The following is a 15,520-nucleotide window of genomic DNA, read 5'->3' as shown; positions in this document are numbered from 1 at the left end:
ATATAGCAATTGGTTTTGTTTATGAAATTATCAGTTTCTGTTCTGTATTGTCATTGTGTATGCACAGAAGGCATTTTGTGTGTTGCACGTATTTTATTACTGGTTTCTTTCTTTTAGTCCCTAGTGCTCCACGACGTGTTACTTTATTAAGCATTGACTCTACAAGTGTCACATTGCAGTGGAATAGACCCGACCAGACAAATGGTTATTTAAAGAACTACAAAATCACAGTTCAGCTTCTTTCCACTGAATGTTATGACTGGACCTTTGGTGAATGTGTTGAGACAAGCAAGTACTTCTACTCGTATGGAGACAATATTGTTGAGAAGACAATATATGGCCTAAAAAAATACAGATGGTATAGATTTAAAGTTAGTGCTAGCACTAATGCCGGATATGGTACATCCTCACCGTGGATAAATGTGCAAACATTATCTGGTCGTAAGTGTACACACCTTCTTCATAAACACTAACTAACTAACTAAGTAACTAACTAAGTAACTAACTAACTAACTAACTAACTAACTAACTAACCAACTATTTTTGAAGTAAAATAATAATAATAACAATTACAATATATTAAAATTGATATCAACATTATGAAGCAGGAATAATACTTATAGCACTGGTTAACAAATGTGGACTGCACAGTTTGTAAATCTTAGAAGTCTAATTCTAATACATTTTAAATACACATGAAAGGTATGTTAAAAAAAAAAAAAAAAAAAAAAAAAAAAATTTTGTCTGTTTAGGAATTATATTTTGCATTGCAATAGGCAAACACTACTTTATCTTTACATTGTAGAATCTAGCCCTCACTTTCACAGGATAGTTAACACACTCTGATGGGTAATTAGTGGTTTCAAAGTAAGCAACAGTTATGTGGTAGCAACTTGACTGTTCCCACAAAGATGTTGGGTGGGTGGGGGGCACATAGGATGCATACGACTCCCTGTAGAAAAAACTCTTTCTGGGGTACCAAAAGTGTAAAAGAGCTTTGTGGAATGTGTCATTAGGTTTGTACCTTTACCAGGGCTCACATGAACAATCATCTAGAACATGTACAATCCTCTAGAACATGTAGGCATATAAGCTGTTATTAGCATGGCCCTGTGATCTTCCACAATCCGTTTAGCACTTTCTTATTGGTAATTAGCAGTTTCAAAGGAAAGAACAGTGAGAGAGATGATAGCAACTAAGCTGTTTCCACAGGGGTATCAGGGGGTAGGTGTATCAGAAAGGTTGCCCATGCTGTATACTCTCCCTGAAGGTGTGTAACGGTCTCCTGGTGGATGTCATCAGACTAATACTTGGGGAGGGGCCAACTCATGAACAATTTTCTAACAGTTTTGGCCATAACTATTCAGAGGGGTTTAAAGCTCTTCACTGGTGGAGATAATCAGCCCCTATGTCTAATGTGCTTGGTGGCTATGCCAGGGTGGTATGTCTTGGGTGGAGGAGCTATTTCTTCCTTTATTCTGGAAAAAAAAAGAAAGTCCAATATATAAAAGCAACTGCTTCTGTAAGGATTCATGAGTAGTGTCAAATCCCGTAGGTTGTGTTTTGGCACATACATCTACCATGTCCCAGCAATTTTGAAAAATTAGGTTAACTAAAGTATCTGTGTGTATAATAAATATAAATGATAAAATCTCTATAACTGTTCTCATTGTATGTAGGGTTGACAGGTACTAAAAAGAGTAGTATTTATATTGACATGATTTTATGCTTTGATGTTTGTACCTGGAATTAAAAGATGAACTCCAGGCTCAAAAGCTTTCATTTAAATGTTACCTCAAAAGCCACATAGCATATACATCCACTTCATCAGCACCTAATGCCTTTGCAAACTCTGGTATCACCTTGTAAAAGTAGAACTGTGCTGTTCATATCCTATGATGAAAGCAGAGCCGTGGGAGAGGTGCAGCAGCTCCACCCAGTACAGACTGCCTGCAGAAATATACAGGAGGAGCCAGACACAAGACTAGGAACCCTGCACAAGCAGCCATCAGTTGTCTTTACTACACTTCTGCACAGAGGTTGTTTCATACTGGATTACACCCATTTTCCCATTTTTAGAGAAGATTATGTTCCAGCATCTGCAGCCTCTCCCCCTGCACCCCCCGATCTTCTTCCCACACTCGTTGTCAAAATTTGAAAACTGCACAATTCCTGTGAATTTAAGAGGTCACTATCTTAGCACGGGCAACATTTAGGAACATTCATTTTGTCATTGAATGCAAAGGGTTTTTTCGGATTGGTTGCAGTGGAGAGACAGAGTGGTGATGTCACACTCTCCACCTCCTCTAATGAGAGAAGGCTTTGCATTATTTGGTAGCTTGCAAAGAGTTCTTTGAGTGCCACCCCCTGTGTTCATTAGGAAGGGCAGCCACTGAGCCTATAATTTGGAAGCCAGTGGAGATCATTGTAGTAGATGAGATCGTTACAGTGATTTCCAGCTTCTGGAGGGATCTGTCGAGGTATGACACATGCATACTTACATGGGTCCAAGCTGGACCAAAGTAACTATGCAAAAAAGGTATACCTGATATTTAACTTTAACAATAAAAACAGATATTGCTAGATCCACTTATAGCACTAACATGAAACCTGAAATATGAAATAATAAATTAAATGTTGCTGTTTTTGTCAGCATCAGGCTGTGGTTCAGCTAATTGTGGAGTTTTAGTATGTCCCTCAGCATGTTCATAAATATACTGGTGTCCATGTGCCCTTTTACATGGATATGTGTGACAGCATAATATGATCATGGTTAAATGGGGGTGGTGGTGCGCCCCAAAGGTGAAATAAATGAACATAAATTAAAGTGCTTACATGTGTTTGTTTCCCAGTTATTATTTGGGCTTGATTAAACTCTATTACGGTGATTAGATAAATCTCATAAACTTAAATACAGTTGTGCATAAATACATAAATAACATTAAAATTCGTGATATTAAAAAATACTGTTTAAAGTGCTCAGTGCTTACAGTGATATCAACATAGATAAATGTCCAATTTCATAAAGATTTCAATAAATTATCTTCAATCAAAATAAAAGACGATTCAACGGTGCACTGTTGTGAATAAATGATGTGACTTATTTCCTCCACCTTGTGCCACTTCTAGGTGTGCTAAATTCTCACCTAAAAAAAGAGGATAAAACGCCTGTGTTACATATGCCTTGTAACACTTGTGGTGCAGTATTAAAAACTCTTTTTATTATAAATAAAGTAGTGCACTTACAGTTTTAATTCTTGTTTCCAGCATAAAACATGTGCAAACAGTGCTATGGGGACTCCATCCCGTCCGACACGTCACTTCCGGGTTTTTGGGTACCTCCTACGCGTTGCGTCACGATACTGCACCATGATGGCCTTATCTATTTAATGAGCCCCTGAGGTGGAGATACTAAGCAAGGAGCCCGCATTATAGGAGTCCCATGTAAGGAGTCCCAGATATAAATCACAGACTGGTAATATACATAGGATCCCTTAGGAAGGACCCGGGAGCCACAAGACACCACGCTGGAGAAAAGGCATATGTAACACAGGCGTTTTATCCTCTTTTTTGAGGTGAGAATTTAGCACACCTAGAAGTGGCACAAGGTGGAGGAAATAAGTCACATCATTTATTCACAATAGTGCACCGTTGAATCGTCTTTTATTTTGATTGAAGATCATTTATTGAAATCTTTATGAAATTGGACATATATCTATGTTGATTTGAATGATCACATATTTTTTTGCATTTTTTTGTATTTTGTTCATTCTAAGGAGATATGTCACCGTAAGCACTGAGCACTTTAAACAGTATTTTTTAATATCACGAATTTTAATGTTACAGTAAACCCCCCTCCATTGCGGGGGTTACGTTCCGGACCCAGCCGTGAAAAGTGAAATTCCGCGAAATAGAAAAACCCTATTAAAATGCATTGTAGGCATGTTTATTTTACTGTCATTGTACGTGTAGAAGCATTTTAAGGTCTTTAAACACACTTTTAAAACAATAGAAACTCATTTAAACACATAAAAGATACTGAGAGACATAGCAAGAGCTATGGAAAACACAAAAATATTCAATTTTTAATGATTTATATAGTAAAATAACATTACAAAAAAAAACGCAAATTACCGGGACCGCAAAAACTGAACCGCGATGGAGCGGGGGATTACTGTATTTATGTATTTATGCACAACTGTATTTAAGTTTATGACATTTATCTAATCACTGTAATAGAGTTTAATCAAGCCCAAAATAATAACTGGGAAACAAACACATGTAAGCACTTTAATTTATGTTCATTTATTTCACCTTTGAGGTGCACCACCACCCCCATTTAACCAATATTTGTGCTGTTTTGTAGTATCAGTAATTGTGGTGCAGCATCAAGGAAAAAGTATTATCCAGGATAGCGCGGGAACCATATTATATACATATAATATGATCATGCATTCCAGTGTTGGCTACTATATGATAATAGGGAATATAAACCATAAAAGCCTTCTAACCAGATGGAGACGTAAAGACTCTTGGACACGATTTGGTTAATACGAGTGACCTCTATATCTATTTTTTGTCGCATTTTTATTTCTATAGCCTATGTCTCCACTTCATTTCCTTAGCATGGATCTTGTCATCTCAATTTTGCTCTTGAAGAAACAGATTAATGCTCTTAGTGTTTAAATTTAAGTAAGGTTACAATAAACCATAAAGATACATGCAATGTTTTTGAAGTCAGCTTGGCTTAGCTGTGAAATAATGATATAACATCATATTATGCGCTGGTATTAGGAGCTGTACTCAGTCTGACTTCCTGTGTTTTTTTTCCAAGCTCAAAGCCCAAATGATTGGTTCTCCAGATCCTTTACACAGCGAGCACACTTTACAGCTACCCTAGTATCAGGACACAGATGAATTGCAAAGATGACCCTGACCTCTATAAGACCTACATTCCTGTACCGCGATGGAAGCATGTTAATCAGGAAATGATGCTTGTTAGTTACAGTAAATGCATTATTGTAGTAACCAGGACAAAAGCTCTCATGAGCGGAAGTGATTGGATTATGATAGGAAAGATGTTTTATCCAAAGTTGGTGAATTGTCATGATTTATACGAGTTATGTTAATGTCTAACAGTTCTAGCACTGGACAAAAAAGAAGTAAATCTTTTTTTTTTTTTTTTTAACAAAGCATAGTTCAATACTTCATAAGGCAGAAGTATTGGCTGTGTCCGTAGCCCAAGATCTCAACATGCATGCACAAAACCTTTGCGTCAAAAACTATATAATGATATTAATAGCTTAAAAAAAATTAAAATGAAAAAATATTTCAGTTTCAGTTGTATTATATGTGATATTTAGTAGCTGAAGTTTGACAAGTTTGGTTGTTATTTTCTTTTCTTTGTCAAGTTGAAAGTATTTATAACTTAGCTGAGATACGTTTATTGTCTTATCACACAGTTTTGCACATTATAGTGCTGATTCTCAGTGATAAATATTCACACTAAAATTATTTACAAGCTTCAGTAAAATAATATAGTCAACATTTATATCACAATCTTAACTTTTAGTACCAGATAACTTCTTTGCTTGTATACATATTCAGAGAAATATATATATATCTGCTGCACAGTTTGGCCTTTATTACTTTATGAATCCTGTCAGGTTATTGTAGTTTCTTATGTTGCAGGTTACTTAGATCTCTAAAGGAATTTTATTGCTATTGCTCACATGAATATAATTTATTTCTTTGAAATATATTGATGACACCAACTGCTGTTGAGAACACACCTTTTTCTCTATTGTGCAAGGATTTCTTGACATTCGATGTTAACATACTAACACTGAAATGTGTCTAAATGCATGCGGCAACAATTATTTAAATGTTATGTATATTATTATGGTTATGTTTTAATTTTGCCTACATTGAATATTAAATACAAACCTTAATCCAATGTGGGTAAAACTTTCATGTTTAGGTTGGCAAGCTATCTTCTGGCACCTAACAGCTCCTTGTCCCACTTAAAAAGTGGGCAGAGGCAACCTTCATAGAGTACTCTGAAGATCAGTTGGCCTGGGGATTGTCAGACATTCAGGCATGTCTATAGGCCTCCTAAAACTGAAATACTTCTTGCACTGTCAGACCTCTATTTGGAATTCTCAATTTTTTTAAACAAGCATCACTTTACTGTCTGTCAGTCTATTAGGAGGCCAAAATATGGCCACGTGGAGTAACAAATACTCTGGTGTCATATTTCAGTAAAACTAAAAAGTCACCCGGTGTAAGAGGTCATTTTGAGTAAAAAATACCCTGGTGTCAGAGGTCAGTGGGAGTAAAAAATACCCCAGTGTCAGAGGTCATTGAGAATAATAATCATCATGTGTCAGTGGGAGTAAAAAAGCCCCTTTGGTAGTGGAAAAATTCTCAGGTCAGTAGGTGTCAATGGGATTAGAAAAGCACCCAGGATTGGTGTTCATTGATTACTTATGTACTTACCCTTGAATATGCCCTGCTCTGCTGCTGACTGGATGATATCATGGTTGAATTTATGCTAGCATGCAGGAAATTATTTGGCTCTCAATGTGTTATGCACTACAGTGCTTAGCTCCCACTGCCACTGTGCATGAGAGAAAGCCCTGTACTTGGAGATTCAAGATGTTTCCTCATGTACTCTGGTACAAATCTGATCACGTAGATGTGCTTTTTCCAACAATCATAACAAATTATGACCATTATTACATAAAGTGATTTTGGAAACGCGATTTTTAACAGATAACCAATAGTTAATTTTTCTCTGTAAAAAAGCAGCAGGGCTTTTACAAACCACGTGAGGCCCATCAATCTGTTGGCTTGGCTGGCAAAAATATCGGGTGTGTCCCTGTAGTGTAGAAGGACAGGTAGATGTCTCACCAGCTTTTCAACTTGTTGAGGTATTACCCTGTCTATGGCCAGTTATTCTACCACCCCATTCCATCACCATTACCATAAAGCCAAAACAAAAATTTCCAATTTACAATATGCTGCTGTTGCTACAATTATTACAGCACTGTCTGTTTCCAAGTGTGCACTATAGCAAAGTTACATGCAAACCAAAATTAATATTATTCTTTTTACCATTTACTATAGCTGCAGAAGGACCTCCACAAAACATAAATGCTGTTGCTACCTCCCCAAAAAGTATTAATATCAGCTGGAGTGGGCCAGCCATCATAACTGGACCAACGTCTTATCTAATCAACATATCCATGGTAAGGAAAGAATGATTATCATTGTTGCTTTTGTGTGTTATTGAACATATATGTAACATTGGAAAGCAATCTTGTAGTATTGTAAGGATGTAGCCCTCAGTTTCGGAGAAAGTATAGATCTGTTTCATATTGAGGTACTTCTCCAGATATGATGGCTATTTCTCCTTTTTTGTCTACACGAAAGATAAAGGATTCTTCATTTTACTAGAATTGTTTCATTGCTTACATGGCCTGGAGTAGCATAAAATTGATTGGGAACGGGCATTTGAAAAAAAATATGAATCTACAACCTGAGGTTGCTAGAATTATGCATTTTTACCTCTAGAACCTCTAGAACAGAAATTTCAAACAATGATAGGCTGTAAGGTGTATATGCAGGCTAGCCTCTCCTCTGCCTGAGATCAGAGCTGATAACTGGTATTCTATCCTGGCTTCTGGAGGAAGCAGATACAAACAATCAAGTAAGAAGGATACAGTTGGGTTGTATTAAAATTCAAGAGTATACATTGAGGTTTTTTACAAATGTTAATTAGTAACAATCTTTCTTATTATGATTTTCTTATTTTTCTTGCTCCTGTACCAAAAAATGTAGTTCAGAGTTCATTATTCATTGCAAATCTTCAAAATGTAATGGCAGGATCCAGCACTGGGTGAGCCAGTAGAGTCCAAACATTTTAATATGCCCCAACATGCACAGTGCTTCCATTTTCATTCACCTATTGCACAAGGCAGTCATGCAGCTGAAACATCCTTAAATGTAAACTTGCTCCTTAATATTAATTAACAAATTTAGACTCAAATGTGCATATGAACAACGCTGCTCCTAAATGACACAATCATCAAAAATAATGTGCAGAAAAAGGTAAAACATGTGAAAACAATCTCATATATCAATTAATTAGGTTGTAAGTAAACAAACGTGAGAACAGTCCATATATCATCCATTTACATAGAAAGTACCCAAAAAAAAAAAAAAAAAACTTGAAAATAATCATATAAGTGTTCATAAAAATAAAAAAGTAAAGAACACCACCACAGTTAATGTGCCACAAGTAAAGGTAAGTCTTCCGGAAATTTTCCAGTATGGACTGCTACCAAAAAGTATCAATCACTTGCCCAATTGGGTGTCTCTTCACGAGATGCGATTGACCCTTTTAAATAATCAAGGTAGTCAAAAGCTCTTTAATCACATAAGCAACATGTCAGCAGCACCCAGGCCACACCTCCATATTCCGCAGCTCTTGCATAAAAAGACTTAAAGAGATATATACAAAGAAGATTTGATAGTGTAGTATTTCCAATGACTTAAGAATAAAAAGGAGTAACCCTCACAATGCACAGAGACACATGCAAGTGTCTATTCACAGCTTGCATATACACAGTGTAGATCTGTCAGCTCAACAAGATGGCGTCTAGGTCCCACCTGTCTCACGCGTATCCCCCCTCTGGGTTTTCTCAAAGGTGCTGAAATATCCTACTACCGGTAACTTGGTGTCCAAGTGGCAAAGGCTCCTGGGCCTTGTGAATGTGCAGACCAGCAAGTCTTACAGTACCCTGACCTTTTGTATTCTGAGTGGCATTCCGTTAGATGGTTGGCCTATATTGTTTTTTTTGTCCTTTTAATTGTATTATGGTATACTTTTTGTTGTACTGTGGTTTCTGTTGTTACTGATTATAATATTTGTGATGTAAATTTCAGACTGCTGAACCATTTAGTGAGTAACATACTTTTCTATTGTTAATTCTGAAGCTTTGAAAAGGGTCATTGTTCCAAAATATTCACTGTTTTTTCAGCATGTTAAAGCATCCTGAAATAGAAACAAAAGCTTGGTATACACATAGAGTATTTTTTTCATTCAGCCAGGGGGTTGAACAAAAACATCACAGATCCATGCAAGGATCTCTCCCACTGCACTGTTATATTCTGACAGTGGTGACTCCCCTGTCAGAACACACAGATCCACACTGCAGCCATTGTCTGCAACGACTGATCAAATGCTGGTTTTCAAGCAGGACTGTTCAAAAGAAGCTGGTCTAAGCTATTTTGATGAGCAGAAAGGGGAACACACATATTGAAATTTGTCTGGTTCCTTTAGAACTGGCAGAATTTCGATATGTGTAAACCCTTCTTTAATGCTACATGGTGATGTAGTTCTATTAGTTGTAGCCCTCCCGTGTATTCCAAGAAATAGCCATTGCCTGAAAAATGTATTTTCTGCACCTAAAGCAAAAGTGCTGAAGTGTTTCCATCATGTTCTGTTTTACTGTACCTATGCACTTCCTTCCTGATCTTTTTATTAACCATGAATCAGTATCCTATATTTTTAAGTTACAAATTTCAATCAGAAATTGCCCAAAATGAATTAAATATATTTCATTAGACATTTGTTTCCTGATCTCTTCACATACTGTATAACCTAAAGGCCGCTGCACATTCTCCATATATAATCTATTAATGTGTACATTCATAAACAGAAGCTAAGTCTGGACAACCTTTAAACACAATCTATATACTATATTCCCAAACTTTTAGCTATCAATTACTGTGCCTGCCTTTAGTGATATCTTTTTGAAGTCCACTTTGCTCTAAGGCCATATTCACACTTGAGCAGCACTACCACATTGCATTTTTGGCATATTTTCCTGTGCTTTTTTTTTTACAGTGTTTTTGAAGTGGCACCATTCATTTGAATGGGCCTCCCTCTGCTCCAAAAATGTACTAAAAAGCTCTTGTATGAAAATGTGGCACTGAGCCAAGTGCGTTTTTCCAGAGTTTTGTCACATGAAAAATGCTCAGCAAAATGCATGACTATTACCTGCATTTGGGGTGCCATTAGGAAATAATGGTACCACAAGCATGTTGCCTGTTTTAGAACATTTTTTTGCATGTTTGCAAAAATGCGGGCAGAAACACTTGTTTTTGTCCACATTTCTGCTACACCCAGATGTGAATGTGGCCTCAGGCCTTAGGTGTGGCAAAACAAGCATTGAGTGTGGCTAAATGGATATAGTTTAGGGTGACAGTAGAAATTTAAAAGAAAAAATAAAGCTGTTAGTAGTACAGGCAGGGGCTGACTGGCAACTTTTGGCCCAGGGGGCAAGTACAAACCAGAGGCCCATGGTGCAGAAAACTCAGCCCCCCTCCAAATCTACCTCTTCCCGGCCTCCTCCTGACCCCATTCCAGGCTGAAGTTCAGCACCAGGTACTTTCTACTCTGGGTACCCAACCTGGCCAGCAGGGGGCAGTTGAGGGAAGCTGGGACAGCTCGGTTGGGGCTGGCCAGGGGAGAAGAGTCTCCGATGCAGCCTTTTTACAGGACATATGAGTGGCCCAGGGGGCAATTGGCCCCCTGGACCAGTCCTCCCCTGAGAACAGGCACCTGAACATGCCTACCTGCCCTCTTCCACACTATATTATTGATTAGTGAGGCACCTCATGATAGTGAATAAGAGGAGGGTGGAGCCACTAATTTAAGCAAAGCGTTGTCACTGTAATTGCAAATTACACCTTTTGTATTGTTCCTTTCAGTACCTATTCCATATTGTTTTAGTATACACCCTATTCCTTTTTGTAATTTAATATATGCAACTTTCTTAAAAAATAATGGCTGTTCTTGTTTGCATAGACATGATTCTTTATGGCAGTTCCCTGTGTTAACTGTGGTAAACGAGCCACACTGTTAGCTCTAAATTTAGGTAGAATGAAATGAAGGCTGCAGTGGCTCTAAATAGGCAACGCAACAAAGAATACTACCAGTGTAGATATGCACTCTTAGGGGATTAATACTGCTAAAGTTACAGAACTGACATCTGTGAGAGGATTGTTCCTTAACAATGTATGGAAGGAACCGCAATTCCAAATTGTGTTAAAGCCATAGAACACCTATACTGTAGATATTTACCAGAACACAACTATACCTCACTTGTGTTGGCAACAGTAGATTTGCTGCCTATGTATAATTACAATTATAGTTCCAAATTTTTTCATAAGTTGTATAATAAGTACATGGTATTCATAATTGTAGCTGCAGAATTCTTGGAAATCAGGTGTGAATTTTTAGTTCACAAATAGTTGTAGGGTACTAGAATTCTAGCTGGAGTGCAAGCTCCAATACCTCATTAGCAACTAGTTTCAATCATTACATTTTGACAAATTGTAAGTCCCAACAGCAGGATCCCAGTAACATTCTTAGTGATGGCAAGGTCATTCCCTCCTCAGCACATTTGTGCCAAAAATGGTCCTGCAAGTAAGTAACAGTAAGTAACAGCATGCAGAATCTGCAGTCTGAAACTGGTCCTTTTTAGGACCTTGGCTCTCTACTGTCGGTATACATGCAGCAAATCATCCACCATGTCCTCAAATGACTTGGAAGCAATTAGAACAATGTACAGTGCTGTGCAAGAGGAAAGGAGAGAGAAGCAGATCGTGAGAGGATCAGTGTGGATGTTGGTTAAGTTAAACCAATACTAGTACATACAGATACCTGAAGGGATGCTGGAAAGTAGTGAATTATCACAAAGACTATATCTGTGAAATAGTAGAAAACCTTTGGGACAACATGATGCTTGGGGAGACAGAGAGAGCGAGGTGCAAAATATTGGGTAACATAAAAATCTGCAGACTTGATTGGTCTTTAGTGGATGATGTGGCTAGTAAGCAAGGTTTTTTGACTGTTACTTTGTTTATGCCAACACAGCCATACATTGTTATGCCTAATACTCTATAAACACGATTTTTTGATACTATTTATTTGATCTCTCTGCTTATTAGGATCCTGCCAATAACCTTTCTTTTTTTTTCTCTTCACCTCATGGAGAGAAACATTTTTTGCTAGTAAGCAAGGTGACCGGTAAAAAAATAAATAAATAAATAATAGATATGCACAGGCGCCTCCTCTGCAAGCAACACCACTACATTCTAAACACTGCTGTGATCAATTGCAGGTGATATTCAGTGGATATATTCAGAACTGTTCAGCAGATTAAGCAGCTACATTTTTTCTTTTTGTTAATCGCTTTCTGGGGAATACAGCTCTGATTGCCCTTCCCAGCTTATGTGCCTAAGGCCACCACCTCATTTGCCAGTATATCTGCCCTGTGTATAGCACAGATTAAGATAACCGTAAGATGACATTCTACCCAAAATCAGGGTCGGCCTTAGGTGTTCAGGTGCCCTGTGTGAGCTAATCTTGTGGCGCCCCCACCGCGTGCGCGCGGGAACCCCCCCCCCCCCCCGCACAATTTCTTGCACTTTTTTGCACTTTATTTGACTTTTCTTTTTTATGATCACTAAATACATCAGAGCCCCCCTTACATAAGAGAGCCCCCCTCACATCAGAGACCCCCCAAACACAGAGCCCCCCTTACATCAGAGCCCCCCCACACAGAGACCCCCTTACATCAGAGAGCCCCCCTTACATCAGAGCCCCCCACAGAGACCCCCTTACATCAGAGACCCCCCCACACAGAGCCCCCCTTACATCAGAGACCCCCCACACAGAGCCCTCCTTACATCAGAGACCCCCACACAGAGCCCCCCTTACATCAGAGACCCCCCACACAGAGCCCCCCTTACATCAGAGACCCCCCTACACAGAGACCGCCCTTACTTCAGAGACCCCCACACAGAGACCCCCCTTACATCAGAGACCCCCCCTACACAGGGACCCCCCTTACATCAGAGACCCCCACACAGAGCCCCCCTTACATCAGAGACCCCCACACAGAGCCCCCCTAACATCAGAGACCCCCCACACAGAGCCCCCCTTACATCAGAGACCCCCCTACACAGAGGCCCCCCTTACATCAGAGACCCCCACACAGAGACCCCCTTACATTTGTTCCAGGAGAGAGCTTACTTACCTCAGGATGTAGATTCACGCTGTCTGCAGCTTTTCTTTTTTTCTTTAAACTTCCCACCCACACATCCCCGGGGAGTGTGGGTGGGGCAGACCAAGGAGGAGAAGGGGCAGGAGGAGGAGGAGCTGACGATCTCTCCTCTGGCATCCCTGCAGAGAGGAGGGGAGGAGGGATCTGTCAGCGGCGGTGGATCAGAGGCTGATCTGTGTGAGATACACAGCTCAGCCCTGCAGCTATAGAAGACACAGGCACTGCCGCACAGCCAGAAGTAAGCGGCGGCCGTGGCCTGTGTTAACCCTCTTCATGCCGCGGTCGCCGCTTACTTCCTGCTGTGTGGCCTGATCATCTGCGAGCTGTGATGGCCGCAGGGCGCCCATGTTGCCCATGGCGCCCTGTACGGCCGCACAGCTCGCACACCCCTAAGGCCGGCCCTGCCCAAAATAACTTTTAGCAACCTAGTGATTCTGAATGCATATAGAATAATTAGACTCATATAAAAGTAAACAAGTATACTTTGCGCACAGTTCTGTTCAGTTGCAGTCTCTGTCTACTTATGGTATCCTTAGCAGTTTACTGATCAGTTTCACCCATTGCCCAGAGTTTTTCTTCAGTCATGCTTCGCACACTATGATACTTTAGTTTCCAGAGTGCTCTGAAGATAACAGGAAATGTATGAAAATACTATAAGAAAGAAATGAACTACCCAACTGGTGCCATCATCCAAATAAATTGACAGAAGAAAGGGGGAATGTTAGTTGAGGAACAACCAATCATACCAAAAAGAAGTTGGACTTTCAAAGGCACATAAGGAGATGAATTTGCACAACTCAAAGTCTATGAAAAATATAACCTTTATTGATTACAAAGTTAAAATTAGTGGGAGGTAAAAACAACCCCCACTATAAGAAACACAATATAAGAAAAAAAAACTACTAAAAACAAAGCCATAAGCATATAACAATGGTAAATCACAGTTGGTGTGTGTTAAACAACTGGTTATACATTTCAGGTCTATACTTGACTGTTTGAAGAGTGTACTTGATTAACAGGTCTACGCGTTTCGCGATGTGCTTCGTCAGGACATTTTTTAATCAGAACAGTTCTTAAAGCAAAAAGGCAAAAATTAGCAACCAACATATTACTTGTTGTGAAAACAGCCAATTATAAGTGATTTAATATTTATAATAAATATGCACATGTATTGGACAAATGAACCAACCTTCTCTAACAGAGGCTCCCGGGCGGGTACAGGGGATCAACAGGGGGGTTGCCCTGGGTGGGCAGTAGATCTCGTATGGTATATCCTATATTCCAAGCATATATATGTAATAAAAATTCAACTAGTAATGTCCAGCAGACCGCTGGTCTTCTTAAGTATTTGGGCAAATCCTTCTTAAAGAAGTACATGTAAGAAGGTAATCTACAATACAAAAGAGGGAAGAGAAAAGAAAGGGACCAGAGACCCCCGGTATTGTAGATTACCTTCTTACATGTACTTCTTTAAGAAGGATTTGCCCTAATACTTAAGAAGACCAGCGGTCTGCTGGCCATTACTAGTTGAATTTTTATTACATCAGAATCTCCATCTTCGATACCATACCATATGGATCTTATTCCCTAAATGACATTCTATATATGCTTGGAATATAGGATATACCCTACGAGATCTACTGCCCATCCAGGGCACCCCCCCCCTGTTGATCCCCTGTGCCCGCCCGGGAGCCTCTGTTCGCCACACGTTTATTAGAGAAGGTTGGTTCATTTGTCCAATACATGTGCATATTTATTATAAATATTAAGTCACTTATAATTGGCTGTTTTCACAACAAGTAATATGTTGGTTGCTAATTTTTGCCTTTTTGCTTTAAGAACTGTTCTGATTAAAAAAAGGTCCTGACGAAGCACATCACGAAACGCATAGACCTGTTAATCAAGTACACTCTTCAAACAGTCAAGTATAGACCTGAAATGTATAACCAGTTATTTAACATACACCAACTGTGATTTACCATTGTTATATGCTTATGGCTTTGTTTTTAGTCGTTTATTTTTTCTTATATTGTGTTTCTTATAGTGGGGGTTGTTTTTACCTCCCACTAATTTTAACTTTGTAATCAATAAAGGTTATATTTTTTCATATACTTCAAATTCGTCTCATTATGTGCCTTTGAAAGTCCAACTTCTTCTTGGTATGATTGGTTGTTCCTCAACTAACATTCCCCCTTTCTTCTATATGAAATTACTAACTTTTATTTTAGCTCATGTACACATACAAAATACTGTAGCTATGCTAGCTGAAATGGCAAAAGTTTCAAAGAACACCTGTCTAGCAATAATGGAGCAGTGAGTGGGCAATATAGGTGGAAATTGAAGCAAGACTTAAAGATGAATCTAGGAAGAAGTGCAGATAT

At 38.9% G+C, this 15,520-nt stretch overlaps 1 protein-coding gene across 3 annotated transcripts in view; it reads left to right on the top strand.

The window, feature by feature from the left end:
* PTPRQ (protein tyrosine phosphatase receptor type Q) overlaps positions 1–15,520 on the top strand; it is a 451,882-nt gene that overhangs the window by 307,501 nt on the left and 128,861 nt on the right. For all 3 annotated transcript variants that reach the window (XM_082257134.1, XM_082257133.1, XM_082257132.1), the window contains exons 45-46: positions 118–441; positions 7,129–7,250. In XM_082257134.1, coding sequence (XP_082113260.1) covers positions 118–441; positions 7,129–7,250 — 446 coding nt within the window. The remainder of the gene's footprint in view (positions 1–117; positions 442–7,128; positions 7,251–15,520) is intronic.

This window comes from Pelophylax lessonae, assembly GCF_965119305.1.
Source record: "Pelophylax lessonae genome assembly, chromosome: 4".
Lineage (NCBI taxonomy): Eukaryota > Metazoa > Chordata > Amphibia > Anura > Ranidae > Pelophylax > Pelophylax lessonae.
The sequence above is the reverse complement of the archived record's forward strand: the minus strand, read 5'-3'. Positions and strand labels throughout refer to the sequence as shown.